We start from the raw sequence: 21,615 nt of genomic DNA, 5'->3' as shown, positions 1-21,615 counted from the left end.
CCTGGATGTTTTGCATAGATGTGCATGCTGGTTCTGTTTTCCAGCAGTACCTGTGTCATTGCCCAAAACTCTTGGGAATGACTGATGAGTAGACAGGAACTTGCTTTTGCAGGTTTTTCCTACAGAAACAGATATGGTTTGGAATAACTGTTCTGCCTGTCTTCCCTTGTGACATGGCATAAGGATTTTTTTCACTGCTCTTACTCAGAGTGCTTGTTTGAGTCACTGTGGAAGGGCTGCCATTTCCCACCTGTGTATGGATCCCTGACACGAGACAGTTGTGTCTGACGAGGATTCATCCTGGATCCCCACTAACAGGTCGGATATCACTCCCATGGGATGGTGTTAGACTGCACCTGGTACTCCCTCACACCTTTCTGAGCTCTCCCTGTGTGTGTGCAAGCCGTGTATTCCAGCTGGGAGTGCTGCACTGTGCCTGCAGAGGGGTGTGCTTGGGGGTGGCTCAGAGGCACAATTTATTTGCCTGTTACTTGGCAGAAGCATCACAGTGTCCAAGTTCCTGTCTGGGTTCTTTAAAATATAAGGTACAGGTTTCTCAGGGATGAAGTTGCTCCTCCTGAACCCTGTTATATACCACTCCTCAGCTCTGTAAGGACATCACTGTGTGTGTCACACTGCCACACACACACCTGACTCCTTGGTTGCTTTACCAAGGACAGGTATAATTTTGATCTCATCTTACTGTTCCTAGGTGGGTTTTAAATGAGCGTGGCCAATTCTAACCACCTACTTCAGATTAAGTAATTTAAACTGTAAAAGTGGAAACATCTCAGTTCTTCTGGTGCTGTTTGTATTCTCATAAAGTATTTTTTCCCTCACTGGTTGGTATAATCCTTCAAAGTTAATTTGCAGCAAAATATACAACCTTTCTGTGTAATTTGGCTCTTACCCTTGTCAGCCAGAAGGAATTTTTACCTTAATACAACTATATTTAATTTCATCCTATATTTGAAGGATATTGCTATATATGCCTTGCCTTAAGCTTGAATGAAAATGTTGATGAAATAGTATTTCAATTTCTAATAAATACATTACATGTGAAACATAATCAAATGAGGCTGACATTTTAAGTCCTTGTGGGCTATATATTTAAGAAAAAGATGCTTTCAGAAATTCCACAGATGTGGAAACAAAGAGGGTACCTAACTTATTTCAGAATCCTTTAGGTTTTACCTACATGGACTCTAAATGAATCTTGTAGACAACATACTTTTTTCCTAAAGTTCAGGTGTGTCTCTAGCTCCAGATACAGAGAAATTTGGCTTAATTTTTCCAGGCTTTTTGAATAAATTGATATATTTTCTGCTTTAAAGCTGTTTAGAGACTGAAAAAGGAAAATAAAATCTCCTGCCTTTTTCAGTTTTTAATCAGTTTTTCAATTCTGAGTAGAGTGATAAGCTTTAAGACATTGGTCTTTCTGCAGGTACTGCATAGAGCAAAAATGAATTCAAATTATTAAGACAAAAGCTTTTATACTCAATATATTTTATGGAAAATTATACACATTATGACATTGCAGTTTAAAACTGTGAAGTGCAAGTAAGGTATTTCCTCTCCCAATGTGTATGCAATTCAGAAAGCAATGTCTGTTTGTTTGAAGACCCATTGACTCAAAGTATTAAGTTTATAGTTGACTAAAATAAGCACAGGCTTTCATACAGGTTGGTTTTAATTTTACACTTAATACAAGCTCTTAATACAAGAAAACTGTGTATAGCAAATCAATGCTTTTATACTGTAATCTCCATTTAATAACAGGGCACTTCTGGTCAGCAGAGGAGACTTGGCTGCCTTTTCCAAGTGAAGAAACAATACAATTTGGTCAGGCTTCGTGGCATTCCTTGTTTCTCTTGCCTGTGACAGATGTTGGATTTGTGTGGGTGTGGTGGGCTTTTTATAGCACTGACTGAAGAAAAAGTAGGTTGGGGAGATGACAGTAAAGGACTTTCCTCTGTCCTTTTAGATGTGAAGATGCAGCAGTCTAAATAGCACAGTGGGAATGTGGTGAGCTTGAGGACCAAACCATCCCTTGAAGTGGGTTGTTAGATGTCTATCTTAATTACTTCCTAATTTTGCAGAATGTGTTCCCTCCCAGAGCAAAGGAGCAATTAAGGCTGAATGAGTTGAGAGCTGCCTCCCTGCCACATGAGAGCACTCTGTTAGAGAAACAGGCTGTGGCTCTGAGATGAGCAGGTGTATTGAACACTTTTAGTCCTGGAGACCTCCTGGAGCTTGGCTTGTGCTGGCAGGTTGTCTGGAAGAAGGATAGGACTGTAACAGCTCCTTCCCACTTGGTCTTCTCTGTTACACACAGATTTCTGGATTTCATCTGTGCAATGAGGAGTTCAGGAATTCAAATTCTTATAGTTTGATAGAGAAAGATCTTGATCCATAGGTAAATACCAAAGATGAGACCTCTGAGCTGCTTTAAACAGTTCTGTCATCCAAAGCTGCTTCAGGGATTGGTTTAGGCTGATGGTATCCTTCCCTACATTTTACATCTCATCCAGATGGGAATGGCAGGGACAGAACGTGCATGCTGTTTGATGACAAGCAGAGATTTTGGTCCAGCTGAAACTACAGCAGTTTGCACAAGTTTGCTAGCAACAAAGCCATGGATTAACAGGTCTTACTGCATGTCCTTCTCAAGAGTGCCTTGTGATGACACATGTTGGTGGCCAGTACTGGAGCAGAGCTTGAGCCAAGGGTACCTGTGTTGCACCAGCACTTTGCAGACAGGACTTTGCAGGCTTGGAAGTGATCTAACATTGATGTTCTGTAGCTGTGGAGAGAGTGCTTAGATGGGAGATGGGAGTGTGTTCATAATGTGTGATACCTGGATATGGGGAGAAGTGAAAACTATAGGTATGTTTTCTTCAATTATTCTTATTCCATTTTACATTTGTCTTAGTGTCTGCAATGGACTGTGTTTGCTGTCTTTATAGGAGGAAGAGGAGCAAGAGGAAGAAGATGATGATGAAGATGATGATGACACAGATGACCTTGATGAACTAGATACAGACCAGCTGCTGGAGGCTGAGCTGGAGGAGGATGAGAACAACGAGAATGCTGGTGAGGATGGAGAAAATGACTTTTCTCCCTCCGATGATGAGGAGATTGCCAACCTCCTGGAAGAAGGAGATGAGGGTGAAGATGAGGATTCTGATGCTGATGAGGAAGTCGAGCTGATTCTTGGAGATAGTAAGTGTGTGCCCAGCTTGGTAAGCTTGTCCTCTGGTTAAGGTCCTGACAAATATGCAACATCTAAATCTCCCCTGAAATGACTTAGCTGAGGCACAGATCATCATCCTTGTTCACCTGTGGCCTCTCTAGGTAATCTGCTGGTAAAAACAGCTCTTATATGAGAGAACAACTGTGCATTCTGGAAAAGGAGGTATCTCCTTTCTTCAAGTGCTCCCATGTGTGTGTGTGTGTGAGAACTTGGCAGGCCAAGAAACTTCACGTGAAGAAGCCTTGTCTGATTGCTTGCCTGTCCTGCCCTTCAAGGGGACACAGGTTACTGTTACTTCCCCTGTTCTCTGCCTCATTTGTACCTGTAAGGACAAGAAACACTTTTGGTCCTTGGTGCTGTTCTTTCTCTCTTGTAATGGTTTGAAGTGCAAAGCCAACATGGCATTTCTGACTTCACTTCCTTTATCAGACTGTTCTGAAGCTAACATAACTTTTGGGATACAGTTTAAATTGTTCTCTTTTTCTGGCACTCCACAAACTCCACAAAACTTTCTAACCACTGGGTTAGAAAGTTAAAGTGTGTGTGTGTGTGTGTATGTGTGTTAGAAAGTTAAAGTGTGTGTGTGTGTGTGTGTGTATGTGTGTGTGTGTACCCCAGGGATCCTGGGCAGCCAACTGGGTGAGGAAGGAGTAATTGAGGGACTTTTAAAGGGCTCCAGGGAGCAGGAGCAACCTGGAACATGCTGAACAGGAGTGGACAAATGGGCGTGGCACAGCAGGGAGGGCACAGCATGGCAGTTTGTGCAGGCAGAGTGAGCAGGAAGGGTTTGTTTCTGATCATCCAGGAGCATCCAATAGAGGCAGCAGAGTCAGTAGCTGGTAAGAAAGAGCAAAGAGATCCTTTCAGCCCAGTCTTATTAGCATATTAGTTTAAGCTCCCTCAGTTATGGTGTTGATGCCCTGTAAAGCTCGATCCCTTAGAGCTGTGGGAGTCACTGTACCAGCCCTGTCAGAGGCCTCCAGACAGACAGACCTGCTGATGGCAGATGCAGCTCTCCAGGTCACAGGTTGCCAGGAGTGCCTGATGCCTCTTCCTGAGACTGGAAGCAAGGTCAAATGACCTGGGAAGAATACAGAGATGCTGCTTGCCACTGTAGGGAAAAAAATTGTGTGGCAAAAGCTGAACTGGAGTTGAAGCTGCCAGAAATGGGGATGGGGGGCAGTAAAAAAAAGTCTTCTCAAATACATTAATGGAAATAGGCACTATAGAAATATCATTGGTCCATTCCAGGATGGAGATGGTCTCCTCACAAACAGGGACAGAGACAAGGCAGAGGTGTTTATACTTTCTTTGCCTCTGTCTTCAACATGGTGACGGACCAAGGGAGTCTCAGTGCCCTGAGCTGGAGAACCAAGACTGAGAATGATCAACTCCCAGTTGACCCTGAAATTGTGCTGGATCTGCTGTTCCAGCTGGATCCCTGCAAATATGGGGCCTGATGGGATTCATCCCAGAATCCTCAAAGAGCTGCTGATGTCATCACAAAATCTCTCTCAGTGATTTTTTTTTTTTTTTAAGTGGTCTTGGGAATCCAGAGAGGTTCCAGCTGACTGGAGGCTGGTGAATGTTGTCCCATTTTTCAAGGAGGACCCTGGAAACTCCAGCCCTGTCAGTCTCACTTCAGTGCCTGGTAAAGTTAAGGAGATTATTCTGGGAGGGATTGAAAACACCTGAAAGACCACACAGTCAATTGGTCACAGCCAGCACAGATATGATGAATCCATTAGAGAGTGTCCAAAGGAGGGCAACAAAGATCATGAAGGGCCTTGAGGGGAAGCCATGTGAGGACAGTGAGGGCACTTGGTGTGTTCAGCCTGCAGAAGAGGAGACTGGGGGGAGACCTCACTGCAGTTACAACTTCCTGGGGAGGGGCAGGCACTGATCTCTGCTCTCTGGGGACCAGGGACAGCACCCAGGGAATGGCCTGGAGTTGTGCCAGGAGGTTTAGGTTGGATGTTAGAAAGAGGTGGTTCACCCAGAGAGTGGTTGGGCTCCCCAGGGCAGTGGGCACAGCACCAAGGCTGTGCTCAAGGAGAGTTTGGATAATACTCTCAAGCACATGATGTGACTCTTGGGGATAGTCCTGTGCAGGGCCGGGAGCTGGACTCTGATCCTGATGGGTCCCTTCCAACTCAGCATATTCTGTGAACATACAGTGGGTGTGTTTCAAAGCAAAGTAAGTCAAAGAACAGTTGAAACAGGGGAGTGAGAATGGCTTTAGTTCCTTGTGCTTTAGAAGAGGTTCTGATTCCTTTTTGGGAATAGTCCATGATGAACCTTTTAAGTATGAATTTGTCTTCCTCCCCTTTTGTCACCACCTTGACAAAAGGACGTTAGATACATTTGTCAAAGCAGTGTATTTATTGTGCAGATCTTTCAGGAGCTTGTTCCTGGGCCAGCTGGGTGTAATTTTTTGAAATGCACATGTGACATAGGATGGAAGAAGTGTATTGAATTCTCACCAGCAGCATGGCTGACTCTTGATTCTGTTTCCTGTTCTTCTATAATCCAAAATGGCAACTTCCAGGCAGGTCTATGCAAACTATGGTAAGCAGTTAACTGCAATCAGATTTACCTATAGACATAGAGCTCAAAATTGGAAGGTTGTGTGGTGCACTGGAGAATAGTGAGCTTTCCTCTGGGGTTAAAAAAACCCCAACAAAACCCCCAAAACTCCAACTTTTCGAGCTTCTCTTTATCCCCATAGTTTCTGGATTGTTATCTTGCTTATGCTTCTTTCCCTCTGACTGTGTAAGTGTGGCTGCTGCAGCACTGGCTGGTGTTCTCCAACTACCCTTAGGTGGCTGTGGCTGTTCTGGGAGCACTGATGACCCTCAGCTTAGGCTCAGTCTGAGGGATGGTGAGATGGAGCATCCCTTGCTGATCACAGTGGAAGGGCAGCTGGCTGATCATCAGGGAGGAGGGTTGGGGGAAAGGGTTTGTGCCCTCTCTGCTTGCCTGTGATTTTTTTTTCCCCCTAAGGATAGTGTGTGGGAAGGGATGAACCTTCCAGAAGGCCTTGCTTACCTTGACAGGCATTTTACACATTCAGTATAACTGATATGGCTAAGAGGAAGTCCTGGTGTCTTTTTCTTTTCTTTTTAACTATTTTTAATACCTAGTTTGCTGCTGCATCCAATGAATTCGCATAAGAAAAAGAGCCAACATCACCTCTAAGGTAAGGCAGGAGTCCTCTTGCTTGCCAGAGCTGCTACCACTCCCCTCTTGCACAACTGAGGGAGTAGAGAACTTATGTTTTAAGATAAAAAGCAAGTGTGTGTGTGTGTGTGTGTGTGTGAGACTGCTTCTGGCAAATCCTTTCATGTCTTTATTCTGTACCACAATGAAGAAAACCAGCAAAAGCACAGTTTTCAGGTCACCTTCAATGAGTGCCATGTAGTTAAATTCATTACCAAAACATTTGGGTTGCTAGAGGAAGGTTCTGGTTGTGAATGTAGGGATTGAGGGTCCATCTCACTGCATAATGAATTACCCCATGCACATTATGCAGCAGCCCTATTTCACCACATCAGGCTGGTGGAACTGTCCAGCTGTGAGGAGTGACTGCTACATCTGTCCAGCCCCTGGCACGGAGAGCTGTGCAGGCAGCTCACTGCTGGTGTCCTCCCCACCTTGTCGGGGGGGAAAACCTGCGAGCTCATAGGAACTGCACTGGCTAAAGCTGCTCTCCTTGAGCTTCTCTTTTAAGCAGGGAAGGAAAGCTCTGGTGCAGATTTCCTGGCTGCTGCTGAGTGATTTGGAGCACTAGTGGCTCTGGCTGCCTCTGTCAGTGCTGAGGAGCTGTGGCCTCGAGCAGGGGTGTCCCAACAGCTGTGCTCTGCCATAAACCAAACATAACCCACGTGTCTCCTTTCCAGCCGACAGCTCCGATAACTCTGACTTGGAGGACGACATAATCCTGTCTCTGAATGAGTGAGGAGCAGCTGCTGGGCAGGGTGTTGGCAGGAGGAGATGCTCCCTTCCCAACAGAAGACCAGAGACCAAATTGGAAACCAGTTCTGAGCACCCCAGCCCTGCTTTTCCTGGGAGAACCCGAGGAACTCCTACCAGCCCACTGTGTTGGTTTGAGTCAGTTGGAGGCTCGGGGCTAAGTCTCAATAAAGAGACCTGGGGTTAGGCCTCATTTCTCTCTGCCTTTTTTTTTTTATTTTTTATTTTAGGCTGAGATGATTCTCCTCTTCAAGGAAACTTCTGAAGATATTTCACAATATATTTTCTTTGTATAAAGTTCTTTCCTAAAGAACAAAAATAGTTTTATAAAAAAAAATAAAAAGAAAAAAAAAGGCAAGTGTTCTAGTAAAGAGGGGATGACCTTTGTATTCCTGTAGTACCTTGTTACCATGGGGTAGGTTCAGGGGAGAAAAATTGTTTAAAATTAAATAAAATTAAAATTTATGCAACTACCAAGTGAAATAAGAGGATCATGATTTCTAATATTGTTGAGGAGTGAGAATATTTTTATTTTAAATATGATTTTATTTTTAAAAAAAAAAGAACTACAGGTGTAATACCTGCTAATGCGCCAGTGTGTTCCAGATGCTTTTGTTGTCCAGGGAAGAGCCCCTGGAGTGTTTGCTAATGGAGATAGTGATACCAGCTGTAGTGGGAGGCTGAAATCCTGGCTGGGCCTAGTCAGAGCCTGGTATTCCTGAAGACATGGGAATCTGGGATTGAAGTTTGAGCCCTTTTTCTCCCCTCTGCCCTTTGTGGTTCAAGTTTTTTAATCTTTCTTTCTTTTTTGTTTGTTTTTTTTTTTTTCCCTTCTTGCCCTCTGTGTGGAAACTGCAAATTGAAGGCCTTTTTCTTTAATGTAAAGTGTATTTATTAAAAAATTAAATACAAATCCTGTGTCTGTTTATGGCTGTGCATTGTAGCCATGCATTCCCCTGCCAGCCATGCAAAGTGGTGGTCCATGTGCCTGTGGAGCTTGGCTGGAGAGCAGCCAGGTGTAGCTGGTGGCCTGGCTGCAGTGAGGAAGGAAGGGCAGAGTAAACAGGAGTGAGCTTTGGGAGCACAGACTCCATTAGGATGGACATTGCACAGTGCCTGTGGGTTCCAGTCTGATCACTTGGGTTGCTTGACAGCCTGGAATTCCCAGTGTGGGCATCCAGGTGGGAGCTGGGACGTGCTGCTTGGTGCCAGGCTGTGGTGGTGTGTGAAGGTGCACTGGAGTGTCCACTGTGTAGCTGAGCCAGAGAATTCACCCCCTCCCTGGTGTGTGTCAGGAGGTGGGAGCAGCACAGCCCTCCTCCTGTGCTCTGGCATTGCCAGGCTGCCCTGTGGCTGTCTGGGCAGAACACAAATCAGGGGCTCCTGTTGGTGCATGACCAGGGCCCTGCCCTCAGAACTGGCAGGGGAGTGTTTGATTTCACAGTGCAGCACCCACTGCACGGCGGGTCAGAGCTGGCAGGTGAGTGTGCTCCCTGCTTGCTTGGACGAGGCCACTACCTGAGCTGTTTATTCCCAGGTGTTCAGATAACATCCACTCACTTTTTAACCCTTTCTCTGTTTTGCCCACTTTCAGAATAGGGTTTTAAGCAGAACAGGGAACTTGAGGCTTCTCACTCGACACTACAGCCAGTTTTCCACCACGAACTCTGCATTTCAAGTAAGCTTAAGGGCCTGCTGGAAGAGGAAGGATTTCCTTTTTAACTGAGGGAAGGGATAGTTTTTCTTCCCTCAAGCATTGCATCTACTTAATGCACTTACCCAGGGCTGCTTGTTAATAATTAAAAAGAAAGGTTCTGCTGCAACTTATAATGGATAATTGTACCCTACAGAGTCGATAAAGATGAACGAGTTGCAATTACTACAGCATTTAAGGACAGCAGTTGGAGCAGCATTCTGATTAAATGAGGGGATTGAAAATCGGATATGCCACCCAACAGCTGTGGAAGCAGCCTCTGCCTTATCAGAAACCATCTTATCTGACTTCACCATAGAAAATGTGCTGCTTAGGAGGAGGAAAAAGAAAGTAAAGCTTGTACTCAGCTACTACTACCAGGGAACTGCTGTGCCAGATGCCTGTGTCTTGTTCTGGCATTATACCCCAGCTGTAATGGGCAGCATCTGCTGCTGGTTTGGGCCTGGCTGGCTCAGAGAAATTTGCCTACTAGTTGTGTGAAACAGAACCAAAACACGTAGGATGGAGCTCCTGTGTGTACATTTGACTTGAACCTGGGCTGCTGTAAGTATATCTCTGTAAGTACATCTGCTGTAAGTATGCTCTCCCCTCCCACACCTGCCCTGACTTCACTGGACAGAGCCAAAGGGACTGTTTGGGCATTACCTTGTGCTGAAGGAGGTAGAGCCTGCAGGTCACCCCCCCAAACCTGCTGAAGCGGCCCCTGCTGCCTGTTCTGGGCAGACCCAGCCTCTCTGAAGTTAAATTCACAGCTGAGGGAGGCTGCCTGAACCCTGTGTTACTGGGGGGTGTCACTGAAGGCTGCTGGTGAACAGGTGACTGTAACAGCCTGGGTGCAAATCAGGATTCAGACTTGGGGACTAGCAAGGATTTGTTTGTTTAAGTCCATAATTCTGCAACTACTTGAGATAGGGGGAAAATCTCAGCATTTGGAAAAATCACCTCTTCCCCTGACATCATGATTTAATCTATTTAAAAGCAGAGTGCTTGGAAAAAGTCCTATAATCTTTTGGAATACACACAGCACATGGCTGACGTGATGCCATACAATATTTCTTCTATGCAGCTGTTACAGGCCCTGGCTTAGGGGGTGGAAGGAGATTTAAATGTCCTGCCAGCTGGCTGAGACACCCACCGACCTCTGCAGCAGAGGAGCCCCTGCAGGAAGGATGTGTTTCCTCCCACAATGTGAGCAGAGCCCAGCACAGCCTGTGCCCTCCTGTCAGTGTCGTTCCTATGTGTGGTCCTCCTCACTCTGGGACCCAACCCCAGGTAACTGCTCAGCCCATTTGGTGCAGCAACACCCTTCTGTGGAGCACAGCCTGTGGAATGCCTGTGCCAGCACCTGGGAGGGAGAGCACATCCCTGGGAGAGCAGGGTACAAACCCCGGGGCTGGGCAGTGGCTTAACCTTTGTGTCAGGGAAGGGTGGTAACTGAGGTGTGATGGGCTCCTCAGCACTGGTCACAGCTCACCCAGGGCTGGCCTTCATCCCTGGTTTTTTTTGTAGTAAAGGCAGCCAGCAACTGAAGTTAAAGACCCAAATGTTTGCTGAAGGAGTGTTTAAAATAAAAGATGGAGTAGCTCAGTCTGAGCACTAATGCTCTCAGACCAGCCAACCCATCCTCTCACACCCAGTCCCACTTGAGTTTCAGAGCACCCTCAAAGAGCCCAGACCATTACCCTGCTGTGATTACCCCACTGCTCCTACTGTCCCGGGCTGAAAGGCACACCCACCTCCCAACCCCCCAGCACTGTCATACCCCACATCTTCCTACATCACCACGTGTCTCAGGCCTGCCCCATATTGTGGAACTTCTCCCCAGAACTGCAGCCCATCCCAGTTTAAGGGACAAGTCTCTGATGCTCTAAGATACAGATGTAGTGTTATTTTGCTGTAATGGTCAAGCCTTTTTCAGGCCTGTTTCTCTTGGACCAGCCTGGATACAAGTGTGAAGGGATGGGAAGGAGGACACAACTGCAGGACAGGTCCTTTGGCCTTGGCACAGTCTGTTCAAACAAGGCTGTGGCTCCCTTGCATGCCAGGGAGCAGGGAGGCTCAGGTCATCATGTCAGAGGGATGCTGCTGCTTCTCTCCCAAGGTGTTTTTTCCTTAACTCTCTGACTTCTCCTTTTAATTTGTTGGTAGGAGGGAAATCTGTTTGGTCCATGCACACATGCTCACACCCATCAGCCCCTCTCTGGGAACAGAGATCCCATCATTAAAACTCTTACCCAACCCAACGCAGGATGACGTTTACCTTCTAAATAACCCTATTTACTGATTTCACAAGGGAAGTGGGAGATGGGGGATTTCAGGCTGTTCCCTTGCCAGGAAGCGGTTGCAGCTTTTTTTTTTCCCTTTCAATTCCTCACATTCACACACCATAACACACGCAAAGGCACACACGAGGCCACGCCACAGCAGCTCGAGCTACAGCTCCCTGCCACCACAAAGCCAGGCAGGCACTGCTGTGGCACCACGACACGCTCTGCCTCAGGCTGCAGGACACTTCCAGGACACCTCCAATGCACAGGAGACTCCCACAAAAGGCTCTAAATCACTCTAGGACTCGGCCATGAGGGGCATTTAATAGCACTTGGTTTCAGATAACACTTAATCTTACAATTGTTGACATTTGACACTGTCTTCGGTACAACAGCATCGGGGACTTGGTCACAAGGTTTAAGTCCTTGTTCCTGTAACCTTGTAAAGCCGGGGCAGTCCAGCTCCCCTGCACCTCCCTGTGCCACCAGTGCAGCCAGCCTGGAGGGCGGCTGGGAGTGCTGGAGTTGCTCCTCTGTCCCCACAGCTTTCCCAGGTCCCTGCTGCTCCTGGCAGAGCAGCCAGCTCACCTCTCCCTGACCTGTGCCTGCACCCCCATGGACAACACCCTCCGCGGCCTCCGAGCTGTACTCGGGCCCTTACGGACAGAATTAACATTTTCTGGGGTACAGAAGATGCATCAAGTGAAATGCAAACCCTCTCCTGATCACACTAACTCATTAGATTTACTTTTAATATAATCACAGTATTGAATGTTAAAATAACAAAAAAAACTCAACAAACCAACCCACACTTGTTGATATCAACACATTATTAAATTAAGCAACTGCTCACACATGACCATGTCCCTACTGTGACACTGCAGGGTTAAAAAATAAAAAAATAAAAGCATCTTACACTGAGTTTATGCTCCCTGCTAAATAGGTTTTGACACCAATCATACCTGAGAGCAGTTTTAGAAGGGCCTTTGGCAGCCATCAGCAAGTGAGTTGCTGGGTCACAGAGAGTAGTGCAAGACAGACTCTGGTTCTCCCAGGATTCTGTTCACTTGCTTACCACCAAAACAAACAAAAAACCCCCTGCAAATTTAAAGAAACTTTAGTGTTTTTAATCCCACACAATTTTCTGTAAGCTTCCTAAAATCTACAGGCATCGTTTTAAAAAATAAAAAGATCCCCAAACCTAACTGTGGATTTTAACTCCAATTTGGACTCGCTACCACATCCTTATGTTGCTGAGCACTCAAGAGGTGCAGAGGTCCTGGTCTCTCCTAACAACCACCTCCTACCACAGACAGCAAAGGTGATGGACCCACCCCATCTCAGATCTCCAACTTTGATCTCCAGCAGTTCCTACAGTCACAGGTCACCTGCAGTAAAGTAACACGTTCTCAGACAGCCAGATATGTTTCTCTCTTTCCTTGTAGGCCTTAACAAGCTTACAAGAGTTAAACTTTAACTCCAGCAAAAAAAAAAAAAAAAAAAAAAAAAAATTGCCATTTTTCAATTAAGGATTTCAGGTAGTGCAACGTGATGGACTATGCAAATGGCAGCTCCAGCTCACCAAATACCTTTGTGCCCTTTGCTTGTCCACATCTACAATGGGCCCAAGAGGGTTCCCCTTAAATCACTTTTTTTTTCTCCTGCTTCGCTTTTTTTCCTTTTATAAAAACTGGGAATGTCAAACCTCTTTTGTTTTATCCAAGAGCTTCTATGGCTGAGATTTATCAGTGCTCTCAAAGCTCACCAACTTGAATACGGGGTTGACTCCTTAGCAGCAAACTTTTTGCTAATTAATTATCAACTGTAATTTTTTGTTGTGTATAAAAACCAGTTCTACTCTTGATCAGGATTTGCTTCCTTGGTAGCTGGCTTCCTGGGAAGCTTCTATCCTCAAACAGAGACTCAACAGGAATGCATCCAGACTCAAATTTATGAAATAAAAAGCCAACAGGACAGAAAAAAAATAAGAGAGCCAACCTTTGAGTCTCTCATGCAGCACAAAGAACCCCCTTCCCCTCCCACCTCGAAGGACACATATAGAGATGAAGGAGGTGCAGAAGGCTGGAGTCTGAGAAACTGAACCAAGCTGGGGCCTCAGGTGGATGCTCCTGCACAGGGAACTGGCCCTTCCTGAGCCGTAAGAACTCGGATACCGCACAATTTTAGAAATCCATCAGTGAACAAGGCTTTACTGACAACTTTTCATACAGTTAAAAAATAAAAATACAGAACAACAGCGGACAGTGTCACATATTAAAAACGAATAAAATGGGCTCTATTTAAAATTTTAATAGATATTATAGGTATTAAAATTAATTAGAAACTAAAAATCTTACCACTTTGGCCGAGGTGTTTTGAGCCTCCGCCAAAATGATCAGCCTTAAAAACAACTGGGTTGTGTGACACACAAAGAAAACATGAAATTTGAAAAGACAGTGTGGGCTAGGCAGTGTCTTTGACTATAACTATCACCATATGTTCTTCTTCTAACTTCCCCAATGTCCTTAGTGCTGACTGGAGGTACTGCTGAGAGAACTCGCAAGGAGGGAACGCGTAAAGCATGCCTGTGCTGTCCCTGCCCTTCGCCCCTCCCACGGGCAGGCTGATAACCCCAGCAGCCTGCTTCTGTTTCAAGTAGGAGACCAGATTCCTGAGAAGCCGTCGCTGCAAGCCAGGCTCCACAGCAGGGAAGGTCCCCTCGGCCCCTGCCCCTGCCGGGGCGGACTGGGTGGCCAGGAGCACGGCGTAGCCGTTGGGGCTGCCTTGTTTGATGCGGCGGGTGACTTCGTCCAGCTTGGGCTGGTCCAGCCGGAGTCTCTGCGCGATTTTGAGCTGCGTCAACTTCCCGCCGGACGAATGGTCTTTGAGGAGTCCGTTGATGACACCCAGGTCTCCCTCCAGGATGTGCATAGAGGTGGGGAAGCAGCTGTTTTTTAGCACAAGAAGCCCATTCCAAGCAAGCTGCAGTGTCTGAGCATATTCTGATAAATTCTTTAGCTTTTTGGTCTCGGATTTTGGCTCCTCGTGAGTTTTTGATTCCGATTCACCAGTTCGATGATTGCGTTCGCTGTCCCTTTTTTTGGGCTGGGGAGCATCGGATGGCTCGCGATGGGGCTTCTCCTCAGCCGCGTGGCGATTGTTCTGGAGGGAGTTGCTCTGCTCTTTCTCGGCCCCGGGTTCTGTAGTGTGATTCTCCTTGCGAGCCCTGTCAGGGCTGCGGTCTAGAGCTGGCCCACTGGCCTTTGTCCTGCTTCTGTCCTCGTAAGGCGAGTGAGTAGTCCTCCCGCGGTCGCTGGAGAGGCTCCGGCGTTTCCGCCTCTCTTCCCAGGGTTTGGGCACGCTGCGGTCGCCGTCGCCGCCCCAGCGCTCCCCGCTCCTGCTGCGCACGGACCGGCTGTAGCTCTCCAGGTTGTTCCTGCGCTCGGCATTTTTGGCAGGGCTGGCCCAGTCTGCCTCCACAAAGCTCCTGTCTCTGTCCGAGTACAGGAGGTGCGGAGGAGTCCTATCCCGCACCCTCAAGTCTTGCTCCAGGCTCCGGTGCCGGCTGTACCCATCGGCCAGCAGCTCGTAGTGCACGGGCAGCGGCGCGGGCTGGTACTGCTGCGGGTATCTCGTCTCTTCTGCTTTGGCAAAATCCACTCGGAGCCTCCTCTCCGGGCCACCCAGGGGGAAGCCCCTCATCTGCGCGCAGGCGGCCTGGGCGGCGTCCAGGCTCTCGTACTGGATGTAGGCGAAGCTGTCGCCCTTCACGTAGTCAATAGTCCTGATGCTGCCGAAGCGGTCGAACTCCCTGGCCAGGGCGGCCAGGGAGGTGCTGGGGCCCAGGCCCCCCACCCACAGCCGGGTGGTGGGGTTGGCTTTCCCGTAGCCGATTTTGATGGGGTTCCTGCCAACAACGCGGCCTGACATGGCTACCTTGGCCCGGTGAGCCATGTCCAGGTTCTGGAACTTGAGGAAGGCGTAGGCGCCGCCCTGGCCGCGTGCAGGGCGCTTGATCACCACCTCCTCGATGATGCCGTACTTCTCGAAGGCGCGGCGCAGCTCCACCTCCGACACGTTGTGGTCCAGGTTGCCGATGAAGAGGTTGCGGGTGGCCCTCTGGTCATCCTCGGGCATCAGGTCCTCCTCGGCCACGATGGGGTAGCTGTAGGGGCGGCCGCGCTCGTCGTACAGCCCGTAGTAATCCAGGGCGCGCTCCCGCTCCCGGGACAGCCCGATGGCCGCTGCCTCCAGCGCGAAGGCAGCGGCGGCGGCGTGAGCGTGGCGGGGCCGCGGCTCCCGCAGCAAGGGGCTGGTGACCGGCGACAGCGAGCGCTGCTTGTACTGGTATGCGCTGTGCAGGGGCGGCAGGTAGCCCAGCGGCTCCGGGGAGGGCGCGGGGGGCGGCGTGCGGCTGCGGCGGCCCCCGCGCAGGTACACGGGCTCCACCTTGAGCGGCCGGTCGTAGAGCAGCAGCTGCCGGGCGCGGGCGTGCCGCCGGGCGTCGCGGGCATCCCCGGGGTGTCGGAAGTTGACGTAGGCGACGCGGCCGAGCTCGGGCGTGTGCGAGAGCTTGACACTGATGTCCCCGGCGCCCCCGCCCGCGAAGCGCTGGAAGAGGCGGAACAGCCCGTCCTCCAGCAGCTGGTCGGGCAGGGCCGCGCTCAGCCCGCTCACCAGCAGCGTCTTGTACTCGCAGGAGCCGGGCGGCTCCCCGGCCAGCCCGGCCGAGCCCCCGAGCGGCGCCAGCAGCAGCGAGGGCGCGGCGCCCGGCGGCGGCCCGGCCAGCAGCAGCGACGGGGCCACCACGGCGCCCGGCAGCGCCTTGGCCTTGGGCACGCCGAGCGCCCGGGACGAGGAGGAGGAGGAGGAGGAGGAGGAGGGGGCGGCCTGGCTGCCGCCGCGGGCGCCTGAGGCCGAGCCGCTGCCCGCCGGGCGGTGGTTCGAGTCGCCGCCGCCGCCGGCGCGCTCATCGCCGCGGTGGCTGCGGGAGCTGGAGCCGCCTCCGCCGCCGCCGCTGCTGCTGCTGCTGGTGGTGGTGCCGCCGCCTCCGCCGCCGCCGGGCGTGGACTTGTCCCGGCTGCTGCGGGAGGCGCCCGAGCTGCGGTGCGGGCCGCGCCGGCTGCTGCTCTCGCGGTCGCGGTCTCGGGGCCGCTTGGCGGCGGCGGCGGCGCGCCCGCCCGCGGCCCCCGGCGGGCTCGAGTCGCGGTCGCTGCCGCGCTTCATCGCGCCGGGCCCGCGGCTCAGGAGGCGCCTCCGGCGGCCGCCGCCATCTTGGACAAAAGGGAGCGAAGGCGGCTCCGGCCGCCGCGCCGCGCGGGCCCTACGTCATCGCTCCGCGCGCGCCGCGCCGCAGCCCGGCGTCACGGGGCCGTGACGTCACGCGGCGCTTCCCGCCGCCTGCGCGCGACGGGCGGGGCGGCCAATCAGGGCAGGGCGGCGAGACCCCGCCCCCCGCGAGGGCTGAGGGGGCGCGCGGGGCCGGACCCGCTGGAACAGCGGGAGAGAGGAGGGGGAGAAGGGGGAATGTCGGGATCAGGCGGGGCGGGAGGGGATGGGGGTGCGCGGGTGTGTCCGGAAATCACGTCACACGGCACGGCTCCGCCCGGTGCACACCGGCGAACTTTAATGAACGTCCCGTACAAAGCGCGGGGCCGGGGTCGCCCCTCAGAGACCCCTTGGAGCCCCGGTCTCGACCCCCAGAATCGCCCCTCAAAGCCCGGGGATCGCCCCTCAGAGCCCCGGGGTCACCCCAGGATCGCCCCTCGGTGCCCTGCGATCGCCCCTCCAAGACGCCTCAGAGCCCCGTGGTCACCTCGGGGTCGCCCCTCAGAGCCCCGGGGTCGCCCCTCACAGGTCCGCCCGGGCGCCGGCTGCCCTCGGCGCGTACTTGGGCATCAGTTCGTGGATCCTGCGGATGAAGTCAGACTTCTCTGCGCAGCCCTTGCACACCTCACCCCAGTCGTCCAGGATCCGCCGCAGCTCCTTGACGCGCAGCTTGCGCAGGTCAGCCGTGCTCAGGTCGATCTGCTTGTCTGCGGGGAGAGCAGAGCCGCACTCAGACACACGGAGAGGGCAGGGAAGTCCCAGCCCGAGATAGGGAGAGGTGCCAGGAGTGGGAGGAACGCCTAAGTTAGGCTTTGGATAGTGGTAAGGCTCTTAATGCTATAAGTTGTTATTAGAAGCCAGAATGCTTGGCTGCAGCTTCGATGTAGGTCTTCCACAATAGCCCTGAATGCCCCTTTATTATATCAGCAGCGACACTTCTCTCTTTCACTGGATGAATGAAAGGTAGCAGGGTGATTTTAGAGGAAAGATAAGCAAGTGACAACAACAAAAAAGCTTTTTAGGAAGCAACAGGACACAAGAGAAGTGAGAGGTATAAAGACCTACAATCCAAGGGGTGTCTCCTGGGCATGTAAGGGCAGAGATATAGGAAAGCAGCAGGAGGTATTTCCATGCCTGCTCTTCATATTAGTCTTTTCAGGAAGAGGAGTAATCTAGGAACATGAGAGTTCAAGGAAGGTGGTGAGAAATAGAGTGTGGAATGCTGTGAGCAGACACCAGAGGAGGTGAGAAAGCAGCATTCCCTGCTGCTGGAAACAGGAGAGCAGCTGCAACTGCAGAGCTCAGCCAAGGGCTCGAGTCCCAGCCACAGTGACACCCCTGCCTGCTCCCTAGGACAGGCTGTACCACACGCCCTCCCAAGCAAGATATTCCCAACAGCAGTGTGAGCACCAGGGAGTTAGTTATTTCAGGGCAGATCAGAGTCCCCTGCAGAAGCTAAGAAGGGTTAGCGGCCAACAATTGTACCTGAGCACCTCCATAAAACTCTCTAGGATATTCATGAAGAGCAACCCAGGTTGCACAACCTATCTAGGCTACAGAATTTTGGGCTGAGTAGTTTTAGCATGCTGCTTTTTACCCCAGAGATCCACACCCCAGAAAAGCATGGGCATTCCCCCTTGTGCTGGCAACTTACCATATTTTAGTTCACAGATCTGACTGTCTTTCTTCTTTAGCTTCTCACAGATCTTTTCCACGGGGATGTGATGACTCATGGGCTTTGACACCTCATTAATGATTTTGGTGGCTGCATCACTTGTAGCCCCAATGTAATAGCACTAGAGGGAAGACAAGAGTGATGGGATTGTATGGAAAAAGGCTTTTAACAGGAGAGTTTGCTATCCCTTCCCTCACTTGTTTTGGCAGCTGGATGTTTGCTGTTACAGAACCTCTCCAAGTGACCACTACAGATGGAAAAAGGAGCCCAACTCTGAACCCAGGCTACTGAGCAGGTGTGTTCCATTTCACTGCTTTTACAGCTGCCCAGACTGGTTCTCTTGTTTCTCAGCCTTATGAAAACTGAACTGGATTAAGAATGAAGTCTTCTTCCTTCAAGGAGAAAAGACTCCCTGAAGTGTTCCCCCTCTCTACGTCTCACAGTGCCTCTAGTTCAGGGCCTTTTCCTTGGGGCTCTTCATTCACAGATTGCCTTCGGTTTTTAGTTAGGGCAAGTTGGTTTTCCTTAATTTAGTTTTGCAGCTAAACAGCCAGAGAGTATAAATATTTTAACAGCTTATATATAGCACCTCAAATACTGTCTAAGGGACAGGGAAGCCCTACAGCAAATAAAAGCTTTGTAATCCCCAGTGCTTCAGTAACAAGGGAGACACAAGGCCAGCCAGTCCGATGTCTGTAGACAGGTTGGGGTTTTTTTCTTTTTTTTTTTTTTAAGGTGAAGAGGTCAAACTCCTCAAGTCCTCTCTTATAAAAAATACAGGACCAATTGTAGCCACAGAAGCAGGACGAACAGCCCCTGGGAAGCTATATCATAATCTCAGAGGCATTGGTTTCCCCTTGTTTGCCAAGTATCCTACAACTTATTCCCTCAGGAGGCAAGTACCATCGACTACTACTACTTACCAGGCGGTTCTCTTTGCCTTTTGCTTCTTTGCAGGATTTCAAGAGCTCCTTTTCAATACTGGAAGGTGTGAATTCGATGTCATTGTCCTTTAAACTCTGGTAGAACCTTCCCAGGAACGTGACACACACTGGAAGGGAAGGTGGATGGAGTTATTGGCCAGTGAAGTAATCTTGTGGCAGCTCCTAGAGGACATTTGTAGGGAAATGGAATAAGGGATCTGGAGAATAGAACTTTTAGAAGCTGCATTATAAGCCAGTGATGTCACCCATGTTTCAGAACATCTTTTAGAGCACATGTGAATCAATAACAGACCCTGATACTTTTGGTGGGTTTGTGGCAACCTGAGAAACCAGATCCATGCAAGTGTCTTCAAACCCAGTGCTGGCAGAAAACCAAGTGTGTACATAATCCTGCAGACTCCCCATGTGCTGATTTCAGTATCACTGATTACCCAGCTGCTTCACTTGAAACTGTTTCCAAGAGAAAAAGGAATTATTTGATCCCGGCTGTGTCCTCGTGGCACGTGTCTCCTCTCTTCATTTCCACAAGCTTCTGACGCGTTTTCAGACGGAAGGAGGGAACAGTCTTAGACATAGTGCAACTTCCACAAGTGCAGCAGCATCTGAGAGGACGGATCCATGTTCCTGCCTGCGGGAGGGGCTGTACAGCTCAGTCACTCCTTCCCTGGCAGCAGTCGCTCCGCACACATTCCAAAGCACAGCGGCCCTGTGTGGCTGGGAAGGAAGGCAGACAGCCCGTGGGATCTGTGCCGTGGGGTGACTGAGGGACACCCTGAGGGTCAGATTCTGGCCATCCTGCTGCTCACAACTTGCCAGTGGACATCAGCATCACCTGGATTGAGAGCTCTGCAGCCCCACCAATTCCTGCAGCAGGACCTGGGGGTTCTCACCCCTTCCCGGTGTGAGACAAGTGCCAGGCCTAGACCTGCCTCCAAGGAACAGGTATGAGTTATGTCTTTTATGGGATTTGTTTACCACAACAGGAAGAGTCTGGCAAATGTTACTGTCATTAGCAACTTGTATTCAACTCTGAACACATGGCATGGCATGGGAATTGGGCAGTACAGGAAATGGAGTATGGCCACCATGGAACCGAGTAGAAACTTACTGTCATTAATTATAAGCCATTTAGGAAAACATTTTTTGTATACATACACACCCTCGTTTACCTCACACCAGTCTGTCCCTAGGCACAGACATGCACTGATGTCCACTCTGTGCTGTTGGGAAGTGAAAACCTCGGGAAAAACAAAACTGCTGGAGGCAGTGGCACCAGTGGCCACAGTACAAGTAGAAACAAGTTTCCAAACTAGTGCTGGGACAGCAGATGGAAGTTTTGATTTACCAAGTTCCCTCCCCTCCTGTCTTATTGTTGCTCTCCCTATAAAGAGGAGGAGAGGTGCTAGTACCCCAAACTCCCAACCAGCTACTATGGCCCCACTTAGAGTTCTTCTTGCTCCAAATGGGAAATGTTCAGTTCGCGCAAGAGCAGTTTAATTTGCTGTGCAGCTCAACGGGTTTCATCCCCGAGGCGTTTGTACTCCCATGGTACACGGAGGGGCCCGGTTTGATTTAGATTAGCTGCTCCCGGCTGCGCGCACCGAGGATACTCGGAGCACTCCAGCAGGCGCTGGGTGAACTAACAGTGTGATGAATAAGAGGGAGTCCCGGTGACTAACCGCTCTGGCGTTCTGCTCCCTGCCCCGGTCACTCAGCCGACCGGCAGCGCTGCCCGCGGGTGGCGAGCTGCGACAGTGCCGATCACCCAGCCCGGACGTCCCCGGGGTCGGGCTCCCTTTCCCTGGGGACTCTGCGCTACCGCTGACCCCGCTGAGAGGGTCCGGCAACTTGCCGGCAGAGCGCAGCGCCCCCGGGAGGGAGGTCCCGTCCGGCGAGGGGCCCGGCCGGCAGCCCCGCCCCGCCTCCCCCGCGGGCCGCCCCGGCACCGGGCACCCCGAGCATCGCCCGGCCCAGCCCGGCCGCGCTTGCCCGGACTTCCAAGACTTTTCCTGCCACGGGAGGCACCGCTCCGCCGGCCCGGCCCGGCCCCAGCGGGAGGGCTGTCGCTCGGGGCTGTCACAGCCCCGAGGCTGCTCCGCGTCCCGGCCTCTCGCGTCGGGCGGGCGGGCCGGGCAGCGGAAGGCGGCGGCGAGGAGCGGCCTGTCCCCCGCCGTGCCCGCGGGCCGGGCCCGTCCGCACTCACCCTCGCAGTCCCCGTCGCGCAGCGCCCGGCCGCCGGCCGGTAGCAGGAGCAGGGCCAGCGCCGCGCAGAGCCCGTGGGCCGCCCGCATCCCGCCTCGCCCGGCAGCGCCCGCCGCCCCGGCACCCCAGGCACCGCCGCCGCGCGTCGCCCGCCCCCGCCGCCGCCGCCCCATTGGCCCGCTCTCCGCGCGGCCGCCACGCTCCGCGCTCCCATTGGCCGCGCCACCGCCTCCACGGGAGAGTTGGCGGCCGCTGATTGG

At 51.2% G+C, this 21,615-nt stretch overlaps 3 protein-coding genes across 5 annotated transcripts in view; 1 reads left to right on the top strand and 2 right to left on the bottom strand.

Annotated features, from left to right (window-relative positions):
• Window positions 1–8,133, top strand: part of DCAF1 (DDB1 and CUL4 associated factor 1) — a 50,660-nt gene extending 42,527 nt beyond the window's left edge. For all 3 annotated transcript variants that reach the window (XM_051793391.1, XM_051793392.1, XM_051793390.1), the window contains exons 23-24: window positions 2,967–3,222; window positions 7,153–8,133. In XM_051793391.1, coding sequence (XP_051649351.1) covers window positions 2,967–3,222; window positions 7,153–7,211 — 315 coding nt within the window. In that variant the 3' untranslated portion in view covers window positions 7,212–8,133. The remainder of the gene's footprint in view (window positions 1–2,966; window positions 3,223–7,152) is intronic.
• Window positions 8,134–13,387: 5,254 nt separating this feature from the next.
• Window positions 13,388–16,559, bottom strand: RBM15B (RNA binding motif protein 15B). The gene has a single exon (XM_051793423.1). It carries the CDS (start codon window positions 16,430–16,432, stop codon window positions 13,670–13,672), a length of 2,763 nt encoding a protein of 920 aa, XP_051649383.1. The 5' UTR covers window positions 16,433–16,559; the 3' UTR covers window positions 13,388–13,669.
• Window positions 16,560–16,806: 247 nt separating this feature from the next.
• Window positions 16,807–21,518, bottom strand: MANF (mesencephalic astrocyte derived neurotrophic factor). The gene is made up of 4 exons (XM_051793424.1): window positions 21,357–21,518; window positions 19,133–19,260; window positions 18,189–18,330; window positions 16,807–17,241 (listed from the first exon to the last, which is right to left on the bottom strand). The coding sequence occupies exons 1-4, from the start codon at window positions 21,442–21,444 to the stop codon at window positions 17,057–17,059; spliced, it is 543 nt and encodes a 180-aa protein (XP_051649384.1). The 5' UTR covers window positions 21,445–21,518; the 3' UTR covers window positions 16,807–17,056.
• Between the last annotated feature and the right edge of the window lie 97 nt (window positions 21,519–21,615).

The sequence above is a fragment of the Manacus candei genome, unplaced genomic scaffold, assembly GCF_025592945.1.
Source record: "Manacus candei isolate 608988 ecotype Guabito, Panama unplaced genomic scaffold, ASM2559294v1 h1tg000036l, whole genome shotgun sequence".
Taxonomy (NCBI): Eukaryota; Metazoa; Chordata; class Aves; order Passeriformes; family Pipridae; genus Manacus; species Manacus candei.
The sequence above is the reverse complement of the archived record's forward strand: the minus strand, read 5'-3'. Positions and strand labels throughout refer to the sequence as shown.